Source organism: Epinephelus fuscoguttatus, linkage group LG1 (genome assembly GCF_011397635.1).
Source record: "Epinephelus fuscoguttatus linkage group LG1, E.fuscoguttatus.final_Chr_v1".
Lineage (NCBI taxonomy): Eukaryota > Metazoa > Chordata > Actinopteri > Perciformes > Serranidae > Epinephelus > Epinephelus fuscoguttatus.
In genome coordinates, this window is record NC_064752.1 from 52,492,195 (window position 1) to 52,508,383 (window position 16,189).

A 16,189-nucleotide genomic window follows, 5' to 3' on the forward strand; every position below is an offset into this window, starting at 1 on the left:
GCTGATTTGACCTTGCTTGTCCCACATGCAGTATCTCTTATCCTGCTCGAGCAGAAAACTTCACATCTTTCTGCTGCAAGGTGGTTGCGTTACAGTGCTGTTCTGTTGGAATTGCCTAACGTTAAGATAAAGAGATGTACTGTCATTAATTCTGCTACTCTTCTTCCAACAGCTGTTGATGGAGAACCGCATGACTGTGTGGCTGTGATAACTTCTGCTTGCTCTCCCAGACCTGATTTGAGAGACACACCGATTAACAATGCTGATTTTGAATTCTTTGTTGATGGATCAGCTTCTAGAGACCCCAACACTGGTAAAAATGTTGCAGGATTTGCAGTCATAACACTGCAGGGGACAGTGATCGCATGTCCTTTGTCATCCTCACATTCAGCTCAAGCGGCTGAATTGGTGGCTCTGACAGAGGCATGTAAACTGGCAGAGGGCAAATCTATAAACATTTACACAGACAGCAGATATGCTTGGGGTGTGGTTCATGACTTGGGACAAATTTGGAAAAACAGGGATTTCTTAACTTCAACGGGGAAATCTATTGCTCATCATATGTTGGTGTCAGCTCTTTTGGATGCTGTGTTGTTGCCTAAACAAATTGCTGTGTGTAAATGTGATGCTCACACTAACAACACTGACCCCATCTATCTGGGTAATGCCAGAGCTGACGCAGCTGCAAAAGCAGCCTCAAAGCTGCCATTGTCTTCAGCTTTGCATGCCACCTCACTAACCCCTGCTTCTACCCCTACAGTCGTGGCTACGGCTGAGATAACAGACCTACAGATAAGGGCCTCTCCGACAGAGAAGGCCGTTTGGAAGAAAGCAGGATGTACTGTGATTGACAAAGTGTGGACAGGACCTGATGGCCTGCCTTGTCTCCCTCGCTACCTTTTTCATTTCTATGCTAAATTGACACATGGTTTGGACCACGTGTCAAAGGGGGGAATGGTTGAGGAGATACGGAGATACTGGTATACAAGAGGTTTTACCAGTTATGCCACAGAGTTTTGCAAAAGATGTGTGATCTGTGCTACAAACAATGTGGGGAGGGGTATCAAGATACCACAGGCTGCACATCCACCTCCAGAGAGACCTTTTGATCACTTGCAGATGGATTTCATTGAACTAATACCGAGCGAAAGGAAAAAGTTTGTTTTGGTGATTGTGTGCATGTTTTCAAAATGGGCTGAAGCTGCAGCAGTGGCAAAAGCTTTGATGACTCTGATAATTCCCAGGTGGGGAATTCCAACTAAAATCAGCTCAGATAATGGTACACCTTTTGTGAGCGCAGCCTTGAAAACTGTTGGTGAGTTCATGGGTAGTGATCTAAGACAACATTGTGCATATCACCCAGCCTCTGGGGGGGTATGTGAGAGGGAAAATGCAACTTTGAAAAACAAACTTGTGAAAGCGTGTGAGGAGACTAAGATCTCATGGATAAAAGCTCTTCCTTTTGTGTTGATGCACATGAGGGCCAGGAGGAGGAGCAGAAATGAATTCAGTCCATTTGAGATCTTATTTGGCAGACCTCTCAATACCGGGATTGGGCCCGCTAAAAGGCAGTTGCCAGACACTGGTCACTGCAAGGATGAAATGTTAAGATATTGTGCAACCTTGTCCTCTGTTTTGTCTGAAATCCACCAACAGGTAAAAGCTGCCCTGCCCAAACCTGCAGTAGGGAAACTGCATGATCTCAATCCAGGCAACTACTACTGCTGCTGGACGAGATCTACAGTCACGACGTCACCGAGCTGGATGTCAAAGACACTCTGGCACATCACTCACCTCACCGCCTGCCGAGATCTGCTGTGCCAGTTGGCAACATGACATCTAAGCTGGAGAACAACGTATGGTACAAAGCTATGCTGACGACTGCGAGAATGCTGACAAACAAGAGCTGTTATGTCTGCGCTGAACTTCCACATGAACTAGATAATTCTATGCCACTGAAACCTCATCCCCTGAATGTTTCAGAGACCCTGGGGGCGATGATTGTTTTCACCCAGGGGGTTCACTCACCCAACAGGACTATGTCCAACATCACTGATGCATTGCTGATGCTTAATGTCAGTGTGGTAAACTATGAGGGAAACAACCGTGAGGTTCTGGAATGTGACAAAGATGTCACAGCAAGGGATATACCAACCTGTCATGAGCACTAAACCCACGAGCCAGAAAGGAGTTGTTTGCTTCTCTACAGACTGTGCAGCGCCGGCGGATCACTTTCTGGGCACATCTGCCTGTGCACAGACAGTTGTGGCTACACGTAGGGTGATGTGGGATTACAACATGGACAACTGCAAAGGTGCAACACCACACGTTGCAACTTTAAATCTCAGGAACACTGTTAGTCTTAACCGACCAGGAATCGACAACCCCGCTGTCTATATGCCATCCAGTGATGGGTATGGATCACTCAGACAACACATCTGGGTGTGTGGCAGACATGTTTACCAGGCACTGCAGCCTGGATTTTGTGGCGGGTACTAGTTGGCTAAGTTACTGCCCGCTGTGACTATTGTTCCTGATTTCACTCATTTTCACACAGACTATGATCACTACTACCCACCGCACAAAGCAAGACGAGCTGTGGTAAGGGTGCCCCCTGTGGAGAAGGGTTTTGGGGGTTTCCTGCCATGGTGGGGAACAGTTAACAATGCACACAAGATTGATGCTGTATCTGTGGACTTGGAAAATCTCAAAGGCAACGTGGCTACAGGTTTAGCTCACAAAGACTTTTTCTTTGAACTGTTCATTTACTGTAATTTTGCCACCACAACAAAGAGAAAAGCTTTTAATAACTTTTGATCAGCATGTTCTCAGGATGACAACATGCTGGCCAATCTGAAGTCGATCGGATGAAATCCCTAGGAAGAGGAGTTCAAATTTAAGTTGTGGAAATCACCGTAATGAAAAAATTCAAAACAAAATGGCTGACTTCCTGTTGGGATTTTACCATGACGTCAAGAGACTTTTTTGTGCGTCTCGGTATGATACATGTGCGTACCAATTTTCGTTTGCCTACAGCAAACTAACCCCTGTGGGGAGGGGTTTTTGAAAATCTGTAGTGGGCGCTATTTCGGCATTTCGCGTTGACCATGTGCAACCACCCAAAAATATCGAATTTCAGATCCAGCCAGACGAATGTGGAAAGTTAGAAGCATTTTGAAATTTGGGAAAGGGGCGAAATTGGGACACAAAATGTCGGAATAATAATAATAATAATAATAATAATAATAATAATGATAATAATAATAATAATAATAATAAACAGCGCGATTTCAATAGGGTCCTCCGCGGATGACTTTGTCGTCACTCGGGCCCTAATAAACAGCTCGATTACAATAGGGTCCTCACGGACAACTTCGTCGTCGCTCGGGCCCTAATAAACAGCGCAATTACAATAGGGTCCTCATGAACGACTTCATCGTCACTCGGGCCCTAATAATAATGAAATAAGCAAAAATTATTTTAAAATTATATTGAAATTTTAAAATCTATTTACAGAGTGGAAAGTTAGCCTAATAGATAACTTAGATACAATTTATTATTGTTTAGACACTTTATTATTGCTTAGATACTATTTAGCCTATTATTGTATTTACTTTTAGCATGCTCTACTTTTATCTACTGTAGGCTCTATGTTTTAATTTATTTAATAATGAATTTATTTTATGTTAGCCCTATATCTTTATCTTTTATGTCATGTATCATAGTTTAGTTCTTAACTCCAGTGTTTCCTCAGTGGGAGCCGTCTGCATCAGGGGGCGGCCGTTGGTTCTGCCTGCTGGTGCTGGCTTGGGGTCCATTCGGGGGGCAGCGGCCGCCTCCCAATGCGGACAGCTCCATGTGATGGTGTTTCCTCTCTGGTTCTTCCGTGCTCAGCCTCATTTTTTCTTCTTATTTATTTATTTATTTATTTATTAGTGCCGTTTGGGTTCGGTTACGGCAGACGGACGGCAATTTGAAATGGAATGAAGCCCACAGATGGTAGACAGTAGCTACAAAACAGTAGTCGAACGCACCCCATCCAGCCACAGCACAATGCTCTTAAAGCCTTAAGCTATCAAAAGCTGGCAAAATAGATTTATTTTATTTTATGGCCTTGACGTTAACCTATCATATTGTTGAGTTATCAAGGACACTTTCGTGTTTTTGTGTGTATAGAGAAATGTTAAAGATATCATTGAGGAAATCAAGGTTGGCGTGACGTTGAATCAGGGAATCCGTGTGTCCGTGTGAAAATGAATCCTAATTGACTTTACATTGGCATTGTTTCCACGGTACCGGCATGTAATTTTAACTCATTACGTGCTGCCACCATGGAATGCGGTGTTAAGAGGTTGTGGTCATTTCACGTATTTCTGTGAGATCAGGTTGTCATAATCTGTGCCCAGTTTTCTAAAGCGGTATGTTAAATGTTGTGTGTTTGAAATGTTTGAAGTGTCCTCACTATGAAATATGTTATAATTTGCTTGCCCTGTGCTGCAGGAAAATGGCCCTCTCTGGGTTAGCTGCGGGGGCCTTAAGTGTTTGTGTTTGGTGCTGATGGCGACAAAATATATTTCTCGTTCTTGCTCTCGCTCCTGTTTGTCCTTCCACACTCTTGATTCTGAACACTTATCTGGTATCTTGTTTATTTCCATTTGTATTAGCTATATCTTTTGCTCTGCCGTTGTTTTTTGTTGAATTGTCAACTTTACAGTTGTTATTTTGTTTTGTTATGTGTCAGCATAATTGCACCAGAAAAACCCCATAAGGGATGGGCTGTGTTGAAACACCCAGACACAAATATAAATGATTCATTCATTCATTCATTCATATACTAGTAACACTTCATGTAGATAGTCCACCTATGGATAGTTCATAGAGTATTTGTAATTTATCAACAGCTTATGTTTAGCTTTAGAGTATGTGTGACATTTCACTCCACATTGTCAGAATAATTTAACAATTATCTATTTAGTCAACCTATGCTGCACAGGTTGAAATCAAGTTCAACTAAATCATTAAATGGATATGTATTATATGTAAAATATGTTCATTTATTGTTAGGCAATCTGTTTAACACGTATAGACAAAGCAAAACAGTTTAATTAACTAATAAACTGTTGAAATGTTGCAAATACTCCAGAAACTATGTGTATCCATTCAAATAAGGAAAAAATGTATGAAATGGTCAATCAGTGGACCATGTGCATCAATACATTATGTTGCATGGTAAAAAAAAAAATAATGACAGTGCAATTAAACCAACTAAAAAAAGAAGATGTCATGGTAAATGCCATGGACATTTATAAAGCAGCAGCCTACAATGTAAAAGGATCAGTAAAATAATTAGAGGGAGAAGTGAAACTACGATTCCAGGAAGGCAATCGTTGAGGCATGTGGCAAAGTCTCAGGAATATGACAGATTACAACCCCACAACCTCCTACTTGTCAAGTGTTGATGCATCCTTGGCATTTGAGGTTGTCAATTACTCTGCTCACTTTGAGGCCACTGGTAGTCAGCAATCAAAAACAGCTGAAACAGATATTAATGGACGAGTGGCGCACCTCTGACACCTGACACCATTCCTGAGCCTGACGTCAGGAGGGCTTTCAAGCATGTGAACACAAAAAAAGCAGCAGGACCAAGCAGTATAAGTGCTCAAACTATGCACGGGCAATGGTGTTTACAACAATATTCAACTGGCCGCTGGCTCAGTCTGTTATAGCCACATGCTGCATAAGTCCACTATCCTTCCTGTGCCCAAGAAAACAAAACCAACCTGCCTGAATGACGGGCACCCAGTGGCTCTCACCTCTGTAGTGATGAAGTGCTTTGAACAACAGGCTAAAGATTACATTTACAGGGCGCTGGTGGCTTAGTGGTTAGAGCAGGCACCCCATGTACAAGGCTGTTGCTGCAGAGGCCCGGGATCGACTCCAGCTTGTGGCCTTTTGCTGCATGTCATTCCCTCTCTCTCTCCCCCTTTCACGCTTACCTGTCCTGTCCATTAAAGGCAAAAATGCCCAAAAAATATCTTTAAAAAAACCCACTACAGTTTGCCTACTGTCCCTGCTGATCTACAGGAGACACATTAGCACACATCCTTCACATCACCCTGTTTCACCTGGAAAGAGGGGAGCTATGTGAAACTGTTCACTGACTAAAGTTCACTCATTGTGCATGTAGATCCTTGACTTCCTAACAGGCAGATCCCTGGTGGTGAGAGTAGGAGGACACACCTCGTCCACCCTTATCCTTCACGCAGGAGCCCTTCACAGGGCTGCATTTTGAGTCCCCTGCTGTACTTCCTGTACACAATACAGTGTGCCCACTTAAGACTCCAACACCATCATTAAGTTTGCTGACAACACAGCTGTGGTGGGCCAGATCACAGATAACACTGAAAAGGCCTACCTAAAAGAAGTACAGAATCTGACCCTGCTGTTAGGACAACAACCTACTGAAAGTGGCCTTTAGGAAGAAGCAGCCAAGGAATGGTGCTCCCCTTAATATTAACAGGTCCTCTGTGGAGTGGGCAGACAGCTTCAAAAACCTTGGTGTCCACATCACTGAGAGCCTGACCTAGGTGCCGCATACTGACTCAGTGGTGAGAAAACAAGGCAGAGAGTGTTTTAAGTGAGATGCCTTATGAAATTGCAGGTATTCCCTCAAATACTGAGAAATTTCTACTCCCGCACCATAAAGAGTGTCCTGACAGGAAACGGCACTGCCTAGTACAGAAAAAGCACCAAACAGGACCACAAGGTCCTGCAAAGAGTGGTTCATTCAGCTGCTCTACCCTGCAAAAGGAATGTTTATACCAGACGCTGCAAAAATAAGTCCAGGAGAGTCAATAAAGATCCCAGGCACCCAGATAAACCCTGCTGAGATCAGGAAGAAGGTACCGACTACACCAGGCAGCACTCAAAGTCTCAGGCAGAGCTTCTATCCTCAGGGCACTCAGCCCAAGGATACTGACTTATGACCTTGCCTTACCCTTAACAGTGACATTTTTTTTATTACTACCACTACTAAATATTGATGGATCTGATAGCTATTACATTTTATTGAAATCATATTTTATGATTTCATTTGACAAATAAATTAGTCTCGCTCACCAGACCTTTCTCAAGAAAAGAAAGGTCTGGCTGGGCCGACTCTCACTTTAAGATTGGAGAAAAAAAACGCCTCAGCTGCTTATATTTCTTTCAACCAATCACAATCATTCTTGGAGGTGCCACAGCAACAGTGCGCTTGCAAAAATATTGCAGGGGAGAAGCAGGTTTTGGTGTAACACGCCCACAAAAATATCGCCTGCAGGACACAAACCATGGCAGAAAAATGGCTACATCCCCGCAAGATCAAACACCGCAAAAGTTAGTAAAGGACGTGTTGAAAACTGCAACCAGAGGTGGTAGGGCGGGACTTCAGCGGGTGGCTCGTTCCGCCCAGTGAGAGGCTGATATTTGCAGCAAACTTCCACCCACTCACACTACAAATAAATTGATTAAAAACCAGTGATGGAGAGTGACGGAAGGAAATTGGGATTGCTGATCTTAACTGCATTCTAGATGGACTGGTTAGGTGCACCCACTTGCACCAGTACAATATCCCCTACAACTAAGACCTGGAGGGAGACACAAAACTCAAGCAGCTACTCAGGGCTCGACAAGACATGAACCTTCAGGTAGCCAGAGGACTGTCACACTCGCATCTTCTGACATCTGCCCTCTGACAAGTTCATGGTAGGTAAGACCCTGTTGAAATTTGGCTGCCAACTGAAATTGACAAATGATACATGAGCAAAGTGCTTGTATTAATTTAATACTAGTAAGTATAACAAACCTGTGCTTTGTGCTTGCATGCTGAATAAGCTGATAATTAACCTAATATAACCTAATATGCTTGTATTATGTAATCTTGATATCAATATTAAATATTATTTGACATTTATCAGAATAATCATTTTCTGTTATTCTTCCTTTTATTAATACCACCAGTAATCCCCACCCAACTTTATTATTACTACATCTTCATTACTATTAACCCCAACAATTGCCAGTATCGTACTTGTTCTGAGGTCCAAAGATAAAAAATGAGCTGGCCTCTGGCATGGGCACTGCTTCCTCCTTCAACTGCAGATCTGCCATTGGACGAGGTCTGGGGCTTTCTGGGATTTCAGGGTCCTCCTCCTCATCATCACCTAGCCAATAGAAAGAGCAGAGGATTAATAGAGGCGTTCTTACCTATAAATTTAAATGGTATGATTAACAATACAGTATGAAGGGATTGGGATTTACCAGGAAAGTCTGCTGGAGGAAAAGGGTCTTTGATCTCATTCACATTAGACTCAAACTCATCAATTTTGAGCTGCAGATTTGAAAATGAAATAGTTGAAAGGTAAGAAAGAGAAAAAAACACTACCACATAGTTGTATATTTATTGTTGATGAACGCTTTTGGATGCCTCACCTTGGCAGTTGTAGGGATGCCCTCTACACCCTTTGCCCTTTGCTCAGCCAACTTCTTTGCCAGATTTGCCTTCTCCTCTGACACCTTGTCAGGCATGTTGGCCCTATAAATTAACAGAATGATTCAACTTGTTGTTGGCTTGTGTTATTTAAAATTGCACGTATTTTACATCTTAAATCCTAATGTTGTTGTGATTAAATTGAATATACAATATGTTAAATCAGTCAACAGTCCCAAATGTATGAAAGTCTGCAGCTGGCATTCCTGTTTTTAAGACAGGAGAACCACCTGATGTGATGAACCATAGACCCATCAGTATCTACCCACAGTATCCAAGATTGCAGAGAAAGTTGTATCTGAACCACTAACTGACATTTTAAACTCATGACAAGCATAACTCCATCTCATGCAATTTGATTTTAGAACAAACTATTAATTGGAATGGCTGGCCACTTATTTATTAAAAAGCAAACAAATAAACAAACACAAAAAGGCCAAATTAAAACCAGACATACAATAAACCACAATCCTCTTTGTAATTTATCTGGAGATGCAATCAAATGGATGGAGTTACGTAAGGAGAAGATTGGAGGAGAGGAGTTGCCGGAATTGGAAACCATTTCCGTTAGTTGAAAAACTCCGGGCTGTGCCTCCAGAGGTAAAGGAAAAAAAAAACATTATTTTTTCTTTTTTTTTTTTTTGTTTTTACCGATGGATTTCCAGATTGGGGTCTCCCTGACACCTCGGTCGTTTCTGGAAGACCATAATTCTAGTCTTTTCTAGATTAACTGTCAGGGCCCAGGTCTGACAGAAGTTTTGCAGATGATCTAGTTGCTGTTGTAATGCCTCCTTAGATGGAGCTAACAATATTAGATCATCTGCAAAAAGTAGGCATTTAATTTCTGTGTCAGAGAGGGTGAGGCCAAGGATATCAGATTGTTCAAGTGATTTTGCCAATTCATCAAAATAAATGTTAAACAGGGTGGGGCTGAGACTGCAGCCCTGTTTCACCCCTCTACTTTGGGGTGAAGAAATCTGTTTCCATGTTGTCGATTTTCACAGCACATTTATTATTTGTGTACATCGTTTTAATTATGTCATAGATTTCCCCCCCCCCATACCTTTTTCAATTAATTTTAGGAACCACTATGCCAAATTGAGTGAAATGCTTTTTGGAAATCTACAAAACAAGAGAAAGTTTTGTTCTTGTTTTGATGAACATGTTTGTTAATGAGAGTGTGAAGGGTATAGATATGGTCTATAGTTCGGTGTTGTGGTGTAAATCCAATCTGACACTTGCTCAGGACATTATGTTCACTGAGGAAGTCTTGCAGTCGGTTGTTTAGGATGCTGCAGAATAACTTCCCCAGGTTGCTGCTGACACGTATGCCTCTGTAATTGTTTGGCTCAAATGTATTTCCATTTTTAAAGATTGGCGTTATAATTCCTCTGCTCCAGATGTCAGGGAAATGCCCAATGCTGAGGAAAAGGTTGAATTTCAATATGTCAATGTTAAATTTCATTATTTCATTAAAAATGCCATTGGGACCACTGGCCTTCCTTGATTGTAGGGCCTGGATTTAAGCTAGTAGCTCCCTTTCAGTAATTTGATAATCTAAAGGGTTCTGGTTGTCTTTAACGACTGATTCTAGAGTTTGTAATTTGTTGAGAAGCTCAATTTGGGCCAAATTCAGTGTAATAATACTATACAGGTTTTCGAAGTGTTGTTTCCACATTTCACCATTTTGAATAGCCAATTCTTCTTTGTGTGGTTTGCTGAATGTTTGCCATTTTTTTCCAGAAATTATTTGAGTCAATGGACTCTTCAATTTCATTTAGTTGGTGCTGCACATGCTGCATCTTTATAGTTCTGAGTGTTGTTCTGGATACTTTCAATGTTTCCCAGTATTGGATGCGACGCTTGGGGTTGTCAGGTTGTCTGTGTGTTTGATTTGATAAACTTCTGTTTCTTCTTTCATATCTCAATAGTCTGGGACCGAACTCTATCCCCCAAGATGACAACACTCGCCACCACAGATCGGGGTTTATTACCTCCAGAATTTGGGAGTGGAAAGGATGGAATGGCCTGCCAGCAGTCAACCTCAACCCCACTCAACACTGGTGGAATCAGCTTGGGCGTGCTGTTCAGGCCAGAGTGACCAACACAACCATGTTGCAGCAAAAAAAAGCTGCCAAATTTACACCTTCACATTGTTTCAATGTCCAAACCTAAACATTTAAGTTATTACAAGAAAAAGCAAGTCCTCACATTTGTCAAGCTGGATCCATAAAATGTTTCTGCATGAAAACTGAAATCTGTCAGTTCATGAATTGACTGATAGTCCCAGCTGTATTTGTACATTTTCATATGTTTTGTGTTTAAAAATCTTAATTTGTTAAGTAACTTGGATAAATATAGTGGTGTAAAAAGTACAGTATTTCCCTCTGAAATGTATTGGAGCAGAAGTGAAAAGTGGCATGGAAAGAAAAGACAGACTTGTACATGCAGTGCCTGAATAAATGTGTTTAGTTACATTCCACCACTGGGTTTATCACACTTTGTTATCTTGTTATATGTATGAGCATGTAAGTATGACTTGGATGATCGGCTCTAATTCCTCCTAGCTCTGGCCGACTGTCTGACATGCTGACGTATTGGAGTAAGCGAGTTGTGTCATTTCCGGTGTTTCTGTGACAGCGTCTCTGCACTGCTCTGGTGAATTCTACTAGCCTGCTTTCTGCTTTCTCACTTCAGTTGCTTTAACGTCTACTTCAAGTCTGAATCCACACTGGTTCTGTTTAAGCACTTACAGCTCTCCTCCTTTCTACGACTTTCTCGCTAATCTCTTAGATGTTGTTTGCACGTTACTAGCCTTGGTAGCTACATTAGCTCTACAGTTAGCGATGGCTTCTCCCTCTGCTCTTTCTTGCTCGGTGTGCCAAATGTTCAGTTATGCCTCTGCCTCCTTTAGCAACAGTGGTCACTGTAATAAGTGTAGCTTATTTGCTGCGTTGGAGGCGAGGCTTAGTGAATTAGAAGCACGGCTCCACACCATGGAAAACCATTCAGTAGCTGTGGTAGTTAGCTAGCCTCCTGTAGCCGGTGCGGAGCCACATAGCATAGCCTTAGCCTCTGCTAGCTGTCCTCCGGTAACTCCCGTTCAGCCGGGAGGTTGGGTTATGGTTCGCCAGAAGCACAGCTCCAAGCCAAAGCCCACGGCTCACCACCAGCCTGTTCACGTTTCCAACCGCTTTTCCCCACTCAGCGACACACCCGCTGAGGATAAAACTCTGGTTATTGGCAGCTCTATTCTGAGGAACGTGAAGTTAGCAACACCAGTGGCCATAGTCAAATGTATCCCTGGGGCCAGAGCGGGCGACATTGAATCTAATTTAAAACTGCTGGCTAAAGCAAAACGTAGATTCAGTAAGATTGTTATTCATGTCGGCGGCAATGACACCCGTTTACGCCAGTCAGAGATCACTAAAATTAATATTGCCTCGGTGTGTGAATATGCAAAAACGATGTCCGACTCCGTAGTTTTCTCTGGACCCCTCCCAAATCTGACCATCAATCAATCAATTCAATCAATTTTATTTATAAAGCCCAATATCACAAATCACAATTTGCCTCACAGGGCTGTACAGCATACGACATCCCTCTGTCCTTAAGACCCTCACAGCGGATAAGGAAAAACTCCCAAAAAAAACCCTTTAACGGGGAAAAAAAACGGTAGAAACCTCAGGAAGAGCAACTGAGGAGGGATCCCTCTTCCAGGATGGACAGACGTGCAATAGATGTCGTACAGAACAGATCAGCATAATAAATTAATAGTAATCCATATGACACAATGAGACAGAGAGAGAGAGAGAGAGAGAGAGAGAGAGAGATGCAGGTAATGACAGTAGCTTACAACAACATTATTGAAAGTAATAATATTATAGTTATAGTTCTGGCTACTGCGGTACAATATGTTGAAAGTATGTATTAATACCTGGCAGTATACATGTGTGACAATAATCATATGTGTATAATAACAGAAGAAGTATGACTAATGACTAACGATGGCAGCAGCAGCAGGAGGCATCTGGCGGGACCACGGCAGCAGCACAACCACACACGTTACGCTGTCCAGGCACCGCTGCGATGTGAGTTAATCTGAGAGACAGTGGAGCACAAAGGCTCCGGAGAAGAAGCCGAGTTAGTGACATCCAGAATGGCCGGGTTAGCAAGATGCAGTAATAGGATACGAGAGAGAGAGAGAGAGAGAGAAGGAGAGAAGGGGCCCGGTGTATTATAGAGGGGTCCTCCGGCAGACTAGGCCTAAGTCAGCCTAACTAGGGGCTGGTACAGGGCAAGCCTGAGCCAACCCTAACTATAAGCTTTATCAAAGAGGAAAGTCTTAAGTCTAGTCTTAAATGTGGAGACGGTGTCTGCCTCCCAGACCGTAACAGGAAGATGATTCCACAGGAGAGGAGCCTGATAGCTAAAGGCTCTGGCTCCTGATCTACTTTTGGAGACTTTAGGGACCACGAGTAACCCTGCGTTCTCAGAGCGCAGTGTTCTGGTGGGATAATATGGCACTATGAGCTCTCTAAGATATGACGGAGCTTGACCATTTAGAGCTTTATAAGTTAACAGTAGGGTTTTAAATTCAATTCTGGATTTTACAGGGAGCCAGTGCAGAGAAGCTAAAACAGGAGAGATATGATCGCGTTTCTTAGTTCCTGTTAGTACACGTGCTGCTGCATTCTGAATTAGCTGGAGAGTTTTTAAGGACTTACTAAAGCTACCTGATAACAGAGAGTTACAGTAATCCAGCCTTGAGGTAACAAAAGCGTGGACGAATTTTTCTGCATCTTTTTGGGTCAGGATAGGCCTAATTTTCGCAATATTATGCAGATGAAAAAATACAGTCCGTGAGGTTTCATTTAAATGAGAATTAAAAGACAAATCTTGATCAAATATTACTCCGAGGTTTCTTACGGTAGTGCTAGAGGCCAGAGCAATGCCATCTAGAGAAACTATGTCATCAGATAAAGAGTCTCTGAGTTGTTTGGGGCCAAGAACAATAACTTCAGTTTTGTCTGAATTTAACATCAGGAAATTGGTGCTCATCCAAGTTTTTATGTCTTTAAGGCAATTATGGAGTTTAGTTAATTGATTGCTTTCTTCTGGCTTCATTGATAAATACAACTGAGTATCATCTGCATAACAATGGAAATTTATAGAGTGATTTCTAATGATGTTACCTAAAGGAAGCATATATAGAGTAAACAGGATTGGTCCGAGCACAGAACCTTGCGGAACTCCAAAACAAACTTTAGTACGTAAGGATGGTTCATTGCGACGTCAACAAATTGAAAAGCGATCAGATAAATAAGATTTAAACCAGCTTAGTGCTGAACCTTTTAAGCCAATTAAGTGATCCAGTCTCTGCAGTAGAATTTGATGGTCAATTGTGTCAAACGCGCACTAAGATCTAATAAAACAAGTACAGAGACGAGTCCTTTGTCTGAAGCAATCAGAAGGTCATTTGTAATTTTAACTAGTGCTGTCTCAGTGCTATGATGCACTCTAAATCCTGACTGAAATTCCTCAAATAAATTATTATCATTGAGAAAATCACACAGCTGGTCTGCGACTACTTTCTCAAGGATCTTTGACATAAAGGGAAGATTAGATATTGGTCTATAATTGGCTAACACCTCTGGATCCAGGGTGGGCTTTTTTAGTAGAGGTTTAATTACAGCTACCTTAAAAGACTGTGGTACATAGCCTGTTAATAAGGATATATTGATCATATCTAATATATGAGTGTTAACTAAAGGAAAGACCTCCTTAAGTAGCCTAGTTGGGATGGGGTCTAAGAGACACGTTGATGATTTGGATGAAGAAATCACTGCAGTCAATTCTTGAAGAGAAATTGGGGAGAAGCAATCTAAATATATATTAGATTTTACAGCTGTGTTTGAGGTTAGATAGGTACTATCTGATGGCAGGAGGTCATGAATTTTGCCTCTAATAGTTAGAATTTTGTCATTAAAAAAGCTCATAAAATCATTACTGCTAAGGGCTAAGGGAATACAAGGCTCAATAGAGCTTTGACTCTCAGTCAGCCTGGCTACAGTGCTGAAAAGAAACCTGGGGTTGTTCTTATTGTCTTCTATTAATGCTGAGTAATAGTTTGCTCTGGCATTGCGGAGGCCCCTCTTATAAGTTTTGAGACTGTCTGTCCAGATTAAACGAGATTCTTCCAGTTTGGTTAATCGCCAATTCCTTTCAAATTTTCGCGATATTTGTTTTAACTTACGGGTTTGACAGTTATACCAAGGAGCGAACTTTCTTTGCTTTTTTAACTTCTTCTTAAGAGGAGCTACAGAGTCGAGCGTTGTTCGTAGCGAGCCTACGGTGCTATCAACAAAATGATCAATTCGGGAGAGGTTAAAGTCGGCACGGGAAACCTCTGTTACTGAAGGTATTGGTATTGAATTTAACGACGAAGTACTCTTTTCCTTAAGTTTTGCGACAGCACTATCTGATAAACATCTAGTATAGTACCTGTTGCTGAGTGGCGTGTAATCGAGTAAAAAGAAATCAAAAGTAATCAGATAATGATCCGATAGCGAGGGATTCTGTGAAAAGACTTTTAGGTTATCAATTTTAATTCCATACGTCAGAACTAGATCGAGGGTATGGTTAAAACAATGAGTAGGTTCATGTACACCCTGACTGAAGCCAATGGAGTCTAATAATGAGATAAACGCGGTAGCCAGGGAGTCATTATCAACGTCGACATGAATGTTAAAATCGCCTACAATAATAACTTTATCTGATTTAAGAACTAAACTGGATAAAAACTCTGAGAATTCAGATAAAAATTCAGAATACGGGCCAGGAGCACGGTACACTATAACAAATAAAAGTGGCTGCGAGGTTTTCCAGGTCGGATGTAAAAGACTAAGAACGAGGCTTTCAAATGAATTATAATCTAGTTTAGGTTTAGGGCTGATTAACAGACTAGAGTTAAAAATGGCTGCAACTCCCCCTCCTCGGCCGCTGCCGCGAGGAATATGATTATCTGATATTAATTCGTTGACTAACACTGCTTTAGACGATAGAGACCTGATATTTAACAGTCCGCATTTAATTCTCCTGTTTTGTCTTTCTGTCACAGAAGAGGTTCTAATTTTTATGAGGATGTTATGTACAACTCCTCTTTGTTTAATTTTAGATTTAGATAATTTAGGCGGTCGGGGGACAGACACCGTTTGTATAAAACTATTAAAACTATGGCTGGGTAACTGAACTAGAAGCTCAGAGAGGCGTTTAGGACTGTGTCTCTGAGTCCTGGTCTCAACTCTGGGTTGTCAGGGATTTAAATTACTAATAAAGTTTGCCAGGTTCCTAGAAATGAGAGCAGCTCCATCCAAAGTGGGATGAATGCCATCTCTCCTAATAAGACCAGGTTTTCCCCAGAAAGTTTGCCAATTATTAACAAAACCCACATCGTTTGCTGGACACCACCTGGACAGCCAGCGATTAAATGATGACATGCGGCTAAACATGTCATCACTGGTCAGGTGGGAGGGTCCAGAGAAAACTACGGAGTCCGACATCGTTTTTGCATATTCACACACGAGCAATATTAATTTTAGTGACCTCCGATTGGCGTAACCAGGTGTCATTGCCGCCGACGTGAATAACAATCTTACT

The 16,189-nt window shown here is 41.8% G+C and overlaps 1 protein-coding gene across 1 annotated transcript in view; it reads right to left on the bottom strand.

The window, feature by feature from the left end:
* The window catches only part of LOC125886092 (dihydropyridine-sensitive L-type skeletal muscle calcium channel subunit alpha-1-like), a 542,543-nt gene that overhangs the window by 349,470 nt on the left and 176,884 nt on the right, over nucleotides 1-16,189 (bottom strand). Inside the window, exons 15-17 of the mRNA XM_049572040.1 lie at nucleotides 8,473-8,575; nucleotides 8,302-8,371; nucleotides 8,072-8,204 (exon numbers count right to left, since the gene is read on the bottom strand). Of these exons, the coding sequence (XP_049427997.1) occupies nucleotides 8,072-8,204; nucleotides 8,302-8,371; nucleotides 8,473-8,575 (306 nt within the window). The remainder of the gene's footprint in view (nucleotides 1-8,071; nucleotides 8,205-8,301; nucleotides 8,372-8,472; nucleotides 8,576-16,189) is intronic.